Source organism: Plasmodium cynomolgi, chromosome 9, assembly GCF_000321355.1.
Source record: "Plasmodium cynomolgi strain B DNA, chromosome 9, whole genome shotgun sequence".
In the NCBI taxonomy this organism is placed as follows: Eukaryota; Apicomplexa; class Aconoidasida; order Haemosporida; family Plasmodiidae; genus Plasmodium; species Plasmodium cynomolgi.
The window spans coordinates 1,963,236-1,974,390 of NC_020402.1; the positions used below are offsets into that span (position 1 = coordinate 1,963,236).

The window sequence follows — 11,155 nt, forward strand, 5'->3', positions numbered from 1 at the left end:
CTTCTTGAAAAGCAAAACAAGATGCATTACACACTGTGTGTATACATTTTCGCATGTGCACATGATTAATAATTAAAAATTATCAAATAAAAAATTGGGCACTGTTTTATAAACACTTCCGAACAAATTACAATTGAATGAGATGGATACAAATAATTTAGGCTAATTTATACCTTCGACGGATGCAACAGCACATATAACCTGGGTAAAGGCTTGTAGGGAAGTAAAAAAGTTAGAATGGTCAGTGGTATTTAAATTTCCATATATTTGAACAACATTTGGAATTTTCCCTGTTAACGTTTTTATTACAGTTTCATCATTATCGACATGAGTAAGTGGGCACAGCTGACGTATCATCGATGCTCTTCCATTTGACGTTGTGCAAAACATTAGACGATGTTCTTTCAGGCCTTTATCAAACAAGCCCAATCTTTTAAAAAGATCAATTATGTTTTTTTCCTGTACATCATTTAAAATTTGAGCAATTACAAAGAGTTCTGAAATTGCGCACAATTTATTAAATGGTTCTATGGAGCTTTCAACTATGTGTACGTTGTTGCCAATAATCTTTAACACTATATCGTTTAGGCATAGGGAAATAATGGGTTTGCTGCTAATATTTTTATTATTTAATTTCCTTCGATAATTTTCATTATTTACATCATATCTTCTTTTAAATATACGAAAGTAAAAAATATAAAACATAAAAATCATACCAACTAACAGTATTGGTTGAAAAATGGAAATGTTTTTATCTTCAACATTTTCATATGATTTATATTTTCTACAATCCTGCCCATTTTTGCACGTCCTAGGCATTTTAATTGAAATTACACTTAAAAAAACATATACGGTGGTGGTGGGATGTATAACTGGTTAATTTTGAGGTATATGTCAAAAGGGGGAAATGGGAAAAAAAAAAAAATTAAATATTTTGGGAAATTTTAAATAAAAAATATGTTGTTTTTTCCTTTTTTTACATGTATATTAATTTAAACAGAAATATTTTGCTATTGCTGAAGTACATACATGGGCAGTCCGTCCCTACGTGCGTGCTGCCTTCATGCGCACAATACGTATGATATATTACGTACATTTATATACATATTTGTTTACGCTTCATTTATATGAAACAAAAAGCATTTTTGAAGAAAAGGAAGGGAGGCCCAAGGGGCACGAGCTTTGTTAATTCCATAAATATAAAAAGATTGGCGAACAGGGTTTATCTGCTTTCGTTCACATTTGTAATTTTTTTTCCTGGCCTCCCTTTCTTTGCTGAGGTTACATGACGAAATGAAACATAACGTTGGCGGGAGGAGGAAACGTTACGTGAAAATGCGTAAGCCAAATGTGTTTGCGCGATTTCGTATACATTACAAACACTCTTACAAACTTACGAACATTCGTACATACATGAATAAATCCATACATCCAACAGTACGTTAATGTCTGTACTTTGCGTTTATGCAAATAAATGTTTGGAAACCTTCAATTTTGTTCAACTGACTCATTTGCGATAAGTTTGAATTGCTACTTTTAACTTTTTTTTTTTCCATTATTATCGCGTGGTAGTTGATTTGTATGTATGTGAATGCGCCAAATATGTACCACTTTTCTTGCGCGAGTAAATATGTACAGCATTACAAGTATGTACTATTTTTACGTATTATGATGTGCTATGCATTTATATGCATAGTTAACATCATGCTCCAAACGTGTGTAAACGTGCTTTGGAGGCTGGCACACTCTTGTTTTCATGACTGCTTTAACGAATGATCGACTTATTATATTGCTTTTTTCCTGCATATTCTTCGTAAAAATAAAATGTAAAGAAAAATAAAAGGAAAACCTTTCCAATTTATTTTTCACCATGTACATTTTAAGCTGGTGGCTTTTATTTATTTGTAAAAAATTCATAATTTTTTATTAAGGAACGTTCGCCGCAGCGCAAATTTGCGCTTATTTAAGATTTCCCCCATATGATAACGTTCACGTACCAGTGAAAAATAAATATAAGTCTTTATGCGTTCATATGCATACGTATATTCAAGCATACATGTATCTGTAAATGCGTGACTTGATTTATGCCAAATAATTACGTGTCGTTTTTTCCCATTAGTAACACCTAAGTTAACGCGTTTTGCTATTTTTAAATGTGAAAATAGTAAAAGTGAAAATTTAAGTGGCAGAAGTGTGTCTGTGTGTATAACAAAAAAAAAAAAAATAAAATGATAGAATGATCAAATGAGAATGCATTTTTAGAAGAAAAGTTTTTATATCTGGTCAAGGCTCGCATTGCGTGTCGTAACGTTCAGAATTGGCATTTCCGTCATATATGAAATTTAAAAAGGTTATTCTAAAATTACAGGAAGTTTATATTGTGAGGTGCAGTCACGGCTCCGTAAGATGGCATATAAGAATTAAGTGTAGATAAATGTGCATACGAAGTTGTACAGCACATACATGCATGACAGCCTACATAAAGCGCACGTACACGCTGGCACACATGGGGGCGTTCATTTCACACTCGACGAAGTAAAACGTGTACCTACTTACGTACATACATACGTACATACATGCATTCACATGGACGTGCCGCTAAAACAGAAAAAATGATTTAAAAAATAGTCAGAACAGTTCAAATTCGTGTGACGGGCGCGGGCCAGTTAAGGTATACGAAAAAAATTAAAAATTGGATAGGCTAAGGCCTCCTCTATGGAGGGTCTAAATTCATAATCAAAATTTAGCAAATACTGTATGTAATTTAGGGTTACCTCTGAAATTTGTTGGTTAATTTTGGGGTAACTTAAACCTCTTTTCATTTTGTTAACTAACAATTCTTTGGAACATTTCTCAAGATAATTAAATTGAAAGGGCCTTTCGCAGAAAAGCATTTCATACAAAATACATCCTAGTGACCATATGTCAATTTTGTCTGTGATGGGCAGATTCTTTTTATTTCTTAAACACTCGGGTGGTTGATAATATAGAGTGCCCCCCCCGTTATAGTACTGATAAGTATCGGGTAAAATCAGTTTGGCCAGTCCAAAGTCAGATATTTTTATTATTCCATCTTTTATTAACAGATTAGCCGGTTTTAAATCACAATGATGAACCTTCCCTGTGGGTAACGTTTTCATATATAACAAACCAAGTAATATTTGTTTAACCCAACATAGCGCTAAAAGTTCATTAATTGGGCCATGATATTTGATGTACTTGTCTAAATCTATATCGCATAATTCCATTCCAACTAGTAAGTTCGTCGCAGATCCAAAAACAAAAAAATTCTAATTTTACTATAAAAATGTGTCTATGACAGTGGATATGGATATTTATTTCATTTTCCGCTCTCTGAATGATTTTATTTTTAATTTCGTTGGTCATGCTGGGTTCAATTTTGTGAATTTTGGCCGCATACATTTCTAAATTTATGGAGTCGAAAACTTCCCACACTTCTGCGAAGCCTCCTCTTCCGATTAAATTCATCATACGTATATTCATTTTTAATGGATTGTAAAAGGAGAATTCGGAGTTCTCCTGAAAATTGAAATGGTCTAGTCGTTTTTCAAGTATAGCCCTTTTTTTATCTAAATTTAGTTTCATACTAAATAGTTCCGTATTTAGAAACTGAATGTTTTTCTTTAAATATTGCTTCAGATTCATGTCAATATCGCTCTTTGTCAATAGGGATAAAAGGGACAAAAAAAATTTCAACGTATGTTCCGTTGCACGGCAATTGGAAAAATGCGTACCATCTCTAAATGTGTCTCTGCTTGGTGGCAAAATAGATTTATTATGAGTTTTTTTTTTTAGCATAGTTAACCATGATAATTCGGATTCTTCCTTATTCTCATTTAAAATTAAATTATAATTTTTAACAGATTTGGAAAAGAAGCTGTACGGGTATTGCTCAAATACTTTGTAAAATATTTCGTTATTTATTTTTTCTTGTTTTTCATTGGCAAATGTAAAGTTTTTTTTTTCACATGTAGACCTAATGATGTCTCTTTCGCATTCAGTTTCGTACTCACTTGGCATTTCTTCTTCATGGTTTTTATATTTTTCTTTAGAATTTGCTTGTTTTTTATTTTCATAGCTGCTCGATTTTTTAAATACTGCTTCCTTTATTCTTTTGTATGTGCAGTTCTTTGCAGAATCCTTTTTTTTATTTCGACAATTTTCTTCCTTACATGCTTCATTTTTTTTTCCATTGTTAATTGTTGTGCTTGAATTCTGTGTATTTTTGCTTTCCACAATTTGGGAGCAGTTCATTTTTTTATCGTATTGGTCTTTCTTGTCTTGATTTTTATCATCACCGTTTGTTTTTTTAATTTTGCATTTGTAATGATCCCCCTGGTTGTTGCAATTATCAGGTGGTTCTTTTTCTTCGTTTTGGGCCTCTTGCTTGGGTATGTTACGGTTGTCATTTTTACTAATCCCGCTTTTAATTCTTTCCTTTAGACTTGCACACTGATTTTTTGATGATTTATTTGCATTACCTGATGCGTCACAGTCTCTATTTTGGTCATTGGCACTGGAACTGGTGTGTTCGTCTTTTTTGCTTTTATCTTCTGTCTGGTTTTCTTCTTCTCCTTCGGCGTCCAATTTACAATTTTCACAAGATGTTCTGATGCTTTTATTTACTTGGTTGTGGCTTGACGTGGTTGCTTCGTGTTTTAATGCTTCCTCATCGTTATCTTTTTTTTTGTAGTTAAAATTTCTTATGTCATGATATGCATGCTTGTCCAAGTTTCTTTTATTCAAAATGGTATAAAAATTGATGGGTTCTTTGGAAAAATTTTCCAGTAGTTTTCCATATTCAGTAGTGTCCAAAGTGTTATCATCACTCTGGTCAACTTTATAAAAATAACCATACTTTGATTGTTCATGATTTAGGAGTAGTCTATTTACTGATCTTTCTAATTGTTTTTCTTTTAGTATGGATTCTAATATTAGATATTTTAGGGAGTTAATTTTTGCCTCTATTTCATCACACTGTTTTTTGTTTTTTTCTAAATAATTTAGATCGTTTTGAAACAAATTATAAAATTCCTCATTTTTTAGATGCTCTTCTTTCTTCTTAAATAATTGCACCAAATTTTTAAAATCTATAGCAGATAAATTGTTATTTTGAAAATATGTATTAATCATGCTTAGGTAGAACTTCTTCACATCTTCATTTTTCATGTTTTCTACAGATTTGGTGAACAACTGAACCGCGTTTTTTATTAAATCATGCAAATTTACTTTGTTCGTTAATTCTTGGTATAGTCTTTTTATTATTAAACTGTTTTGTACCTTTGACATTAATTCTATAATAATTAAATGGTTCCTTTGTTTTCTTATTTTTTCTATTCTAAAATTAGGAATAATCATTTTTTTAAATCGTTTTATGAATTCAATTTTGTCCCTAGACGATTTAAATGTTTTTTTGTTAATAATTTCTTTGAAAACATTGTTTGGCTTTTTCAACTCTTCCAAATTTTTTTTTAGTTTTTTCATAATGTCTAAATTTTTATAACAACTCTTTAAATCAAACACTATGTAGCACTTGACGTTGTTTATGTATACTTCGTATTCGTTCACCAAATTGTAAAAGAAGTGGGCGCTTTTATTGCTTCTGCTCTCGTCATTGTGGCTACTTTCGTATTCGTATTCTTCTTCCCTCTCCTTCTCTTCTTCTTCATCTTCCTGCTCCTCTTCTTCCTCCTCTCCGTCTTCTGCGGTTACTTCTGTATCTTCCGCATCCTCCGCACCCTCCGCATCTTCCGCTTTTTCTTTTAACCCATTCGAGCAGACAGTTTCGCTGCTCTCCTTATTCACTCCGTTGCTCGTATTATTAGTTTTGTGTTTTTTGTTGTAGTGCACGCTATTGCTGCTTTCCAAGATGCAGGTACTGTTGACACTCGTTCGCTTTTTCCGTTCCCTTTTATTCCCTTCTTTCATTTCATCATCACAAGAGGCAGCAGGTGCGGAGGAATTGTTATCATTTTTGCAGTTACCGTTACCAGTTAGCTCCATTTTCCGGCTTATTTCTCCGTTTTGCTTCTTGTTTGAGTCGTCATCTATATGGGTAATTTTAAGTTCATATTTTGCTCCCTCACTGCAGTGTTTATCATGATCGTTATGTTGTTCGTTTTTTGAATTTACGTCTTCTTTTGAAACAAAATTGGAGTTTAACATTTTGGAGTTCGACGGTGTGTTTCTTTTCTCAAAATAGGATTCAATGTGCTGTTCGTTTTGTTTGCCATCTGGTTGACTACTTTGCTTGCCACTTTGCCTATCGTTGTGCTTATCATTTTGCTTTTCGCTTTTTTGGTCACTCTTCTTGTCACTCTTTCTGCTACTCTTGTCCGCTTTTCTCGAGACTTTGATGATGTTTTTAAAATGACCGTTCCTCAATTTAATGAAGCAAGGGTTATACAGGGTGTTACTTTTTATATCTGATTTTCTGATAAAATATTTATTGACCTTTTCGTCAAAATTATACACCTTAAATTCGAAGCTTATGCCTGGTATGATCAGTAATTTGTTAAGCGTATCAATAAAAATCAACGGATTTGTTTTTAAGTAGTCTATATAGTTTTCATTTTTATATTTTTCTCTAAATTTAATTTTTTGTTTCAGTAGGTACACAAAGGTGTTTTGTTTAACATTGGAGGTGTTGTAATCATTATTATCGTCATAGGAATACAACAATATGAGTTTCTGAAATGTATCTACATTTTTGTATATAATTCCATTCACGTAATGCAGTAGGTCATTTATTTCCGTTAAATTTGATTTCAGTTCATACTTGAAGATTTGATCTATTTTAGGCATTTCATTTTCCTTAATTAAAATATTTTTCACATTTTTTATTCTTTGTTTTAAAAAATTTCTCGATATATTATCTTCATTGTCGTCTTTCATTTTATTTGTTCCCCTCTTGTGTGTTTTTTTTTTTCGAAGTGGTAAATGGGAAATAGTAGCTGCCTTTTCCTCAAGGAAAAAATGTTAAGGTTAATTTTAAAAACACAACTTGTGCTATCAAAAATTTTGCTGAAATTTTCCCTTCTGCGCAATTTTACACCTTTCTGGGATATGAAAAATGGCTCTTCAAAATTGTTTAGGTTATAATTCAGAAAAAATTATTATTCAAAGTTGTGAGGAGGAAAAGAGCGCGCATATCGACGTATACGCATATGTTAATATATGTATTTTTTTTTCTTCTGTAAAATATAAGAATTGTAAGGCAGTCATGGGCTTTTGCTTTGCTTATAAATTACATTTCTGTGGCAAAGGTTGTGCAATATGGTATAAATAAAAAAAAAAAATTTCTTCAATCATCTGAGAAAAAAAAAAAAAAGGCTGAGCCCCTAACCGGCTTAAATGTGTACGGGCACAGGTTAAAACGTTGAAATTAAATTGTACGCCTGGCATTATACGCGGGTGTACATACTGCACAAATGAGCAATAGCAAATATTTCGCATTAAGAGAATTTTCGCATTTTATCTCCCTCTGTGCTACATTTTAAATTTCGTCGTTTGATCGATCAATATTGGGAATAAAGCTTTATTATACATTTGAGTATCAACATATATGTGCACATATAAATGTGCAGGTTAAAAATAGAATGTTCTATATTAAAAATATACCTTTTAACATTTTTTTTTTCGAGCATGTACTTTTGAAATTCCTTAAGCGTTATTTATTTTTTTTCTCAGATTAAAGTATGTAGATTTTTCATAAGTCCAAACTCCGAATACACTAGTTGAGTTTATATGATTTTTTTTTTTCCTCAAATTGTTGAAAAATTGGAAGCTTTTTTAAAGTACAAAATGTTGCAGTACAGTTCGGCTGAAATTATATATATTGGCGATACCTTTACAACATGTGCTATTTTTCGCGCATTATTTTCACTGTGTCTGGATAAATAACATAAACGAGGTTCACACTGCTTTAATTTATGACCATATTTTGAACCGTACGCTGAAGTTGGAATATAGCAGTCGGTTTAGCTGGAAAATGGTTCAACTGAAAAATAACAAAAAATTGTTAAGCCCCTCTGGGCTTTTTTAAATGCGTGTTGGCTTGAGAAGCTTTTTCACTTAACAAAATTCCACTTTTTATTTTTAAAAAAATGGAAATGAAGAAATCTATATTTTGCGGAGTATATATAAAAATATTTCGAATTTTTTAAATTACCCAAATGTACCGTTGGTTGCGTGCATAGAGAAAAAAAAAAAAAAAAAAAAAAATTTTTCTGAATGTTCTTTTTTTTTCCATTCATATGTTCACAAAAATGGGGCTTTATTGCAAACGCAAAAATGTACCATATAAAAAGTTCTTTCTCAAATTGCATGAAAATTGATTTTTCAGAAATTATGGGTGGATGCAAGTTGTTTCGATTTCCCCCCTTTTTTTTTTTATAAATTTGCGATAGCATTTTTGCACAACTTATTTGGAGTTAAACCTGAAGGAATGAAGTATATATGAACAGTTTCATTGACAAAAAAAAGATGAAGCACATTATACATTAATGTATTATATGCTACAGATTGAAAAGGGGAGAAATTGTGCAAGCATATATTTATATGTACAGATGACATCTGATTGATCTGAATATTACGTTCGCGAAGAAAAAAGGAAGTGTCGCATTTTCTCACATTTGCTTTGTTTTATTTAAGGCGAATTCAATTAATAAAAAAACAAAAAAAACATACATGTTAAGATTGACTTAAAATAATATGAGACAATGATGGGGTGAAATATTATTTTGTTATAGCTTCATCATGGAATGATGTGTCCCCTTCGGTAATGATGAGAAAAATACGAATTGTTAATGATTGGAAACACATGTAAGACCGCATGAACCTGTGTCAAAGTGGAAAAGTTGCGTCGCATGTTTACCATTCATAGGGAAGCATAAATTTATGCATCACGTGCCATACGTTCGAGCTAAGAAATAATTTCATAAAAATGAAGAAGAAAAGGAAGTTTTTTCTTTTTTTTTTTATGAAGAAATGATGCTAAGGAGGAACTTTCTGGAATACAATACTGATATTCGATACACTATACCGCATAATAATTTACGTCCATATTTTAACAAATTAGGTTATAGTAACTGTGAATGAAAAAAATACTCAGTTATATTTACATAAGGAATTAAGTTCTTTGTGACACTTGAAGACATCATAAATGTTATGATGAACGTAGAGAGAAGTAGCAAAGTGGTAAAATGGTAAAGTGTAAAAATGGCTAAATGGCAAAATGGTAAAGTGCAAAAATGGCTAAATGGCAAAATGGTAAAGTGCCAAATGCCTTCTTCTACGGCCATTAGAAAGAAAAGGTCTATACGAAGTAAAGGTGATTTAATAATTTACCAAAAGTGTTTGCCACATTTAGGGCAGTCATTTTTTGGATCATAAGTATGATAGCTATAATTCTGTAAAAAGTTTAATTAAGTTAAAAGTGTGTTTATATATAATTACCATTTTATCAATATAAACTAGTTCCAACTTTTAATTATGTTGCCGTATGCTCGTTATCACATTAAGGGAACGCTTTACAATAATATCCACGGAGCTCGGGGCTATAAGTTTGCGCACTATATAAGCATTTGTAAAAGGAAACCTTACTACTTTATTTACACTCAAGGAGGTTCACAGAAAGGCATAATTACGGCGTGGCGTTGACAAAAATAAGGACCCTACGGAGGCAGACATAGAAGAATAACATCAAAAAGAACCAGAGATAATATTCCAAAAAATGGAGTTCCATAAAAAGGGAAATAAAATGTAATCAAGTAGAAGAATCCCTCACACAGTATACATAACATGACAGATAATAAAACAGAAACGATGTGCCTGTTTAATAAGAATATAATAAAGGAATAAAAATAACAAAGGTTTACATTCACATTTCATGAAAGCGTAAAATTAATAGGAAACGAATGCATATTTAGTGAATAGCATTATAAAATAATGCGAATGTGTTATAATAACGCATATATTAAAATAAAAAATTCTGTAAACGCTCAAAAAATTGGAGTGGCTACATATGGAGGCACAAAAAGTATAAACAGTTTGCCTAATCCGTACCATTATTTTGAATTTAAATGCACATTAAAATGGCATATGTTGTATTAACGAGAGAAGTGCATTTCTACCAGTTAAATAGCTAGTATAGTAATAATATATAAAGAGCAGCCAAATGAAATAAAAAAATGGCATTAAAGATAAATGCTACTTTTGAAGATATGAAAAGGTCTGTGGAAACGAGTATTCTACAGCGAACAAAGAAGAATTTTAATACTCCTACTAGAAGGAAAAACTATAGTTGAGTTTGAGGACAAGAGTTATTATTGGAAAATAAAAAAAAAAAAAGTAAAACTTATATTTGTTGACCTTTTAGAAAACCATATATAGCACAATTTAAATGACCTAAAAGTATAGTTCCTTAAAATGTGCCATTAGTAGGGAAAAATAAGAAAGATATATATTCATTAATGCTTAAAGATATATATTAATATGTGTTTCGTTCAAACAGTGAAAATAATGCTCGTAGAAAGAGAGTCATCGCCCATGATAAAGGGAAAAAAAAAGTTGTTAATTGAAGAGTTTAAAAAGGTTTAGTAATCATGTTATTGTTGTATCAAAGTAATTATCTGTAGACCAAAGCAAAGAAAACCTTCTTCTTATTTCTTATTCTTATTATACCGCATTTTGCCTCTATTGTAGACACACCCATTTTTTCCCCCGCAGGTTTAACACAGTAATCTAAGTAGTAGAACTAGTGAAAAAGCCGAAGAAATAAGAAACAAATTTCCCCTTATATGTTTCCATAACATAAACACTAGGGGTCTGTACATAACTGCTCCGAAACCGCTGCAGAAGGTGTGCGTATAATTTTTGACAACAAAGGAATGAATCGTCTAAAAACCAATTAATTAGTTAATTAATTAATTTTTAATGACATTCTTATTCTTAAAAATTGAAAAAGCATATTAAAATGGATATGAAGGAAAATATACTGTTTATTATTATATTAATAATCATAAATTAAAAAAGGTTATGATTATTATAAAAGTACATATTTGTTAATGTGTTTTTATTATTAAAGAACATACTAGTATATTTGGGTCACGCATACAATTAAATCTATGAAATT

At 31.3% G+C, this 11,155-nt stretch overlaps 2 protein-coding genes across 2 annotated transcripts; both read right to left on the reverse strand.

Annotated features, from left to right (window-relative positions):
• Positions 1-396: 396 nt before the first annotated feature.
• On the reverse strand, positions 397-783 carry PCYB_095310 (hypothetical protein; the record flags this gene model as incomplete). Its single annotated transcript, XM_004222646.1, has 1 exon — positions 397-783. A coding segment is annotated over one exon (387 nt), but the record flags the coding sequence as incomplete, so codon positions are not given.
• A 1,883-nt stretch (positions 784-2,666) lies between these two features.
• Positions 2,667-6,915, reverse strand: PCYB_095320 (protein kinase; the record flags this gene model as incomplete). The annotated part of the gene is made up of 2 exons (XM_004222647.1): positions 2,667-3,253; positions 3,495-6,915. 2 exons carry the CDS (start codon positions 6,913-6,915, stop codon positions 2,667-2,669), a joined length of 4,008 nt encoding a protein of 1,335 aa, XP_004222695.1.
• Between the last annotated feature and the right edge of the window lie 4,240 nt (positions 6,916-11,155).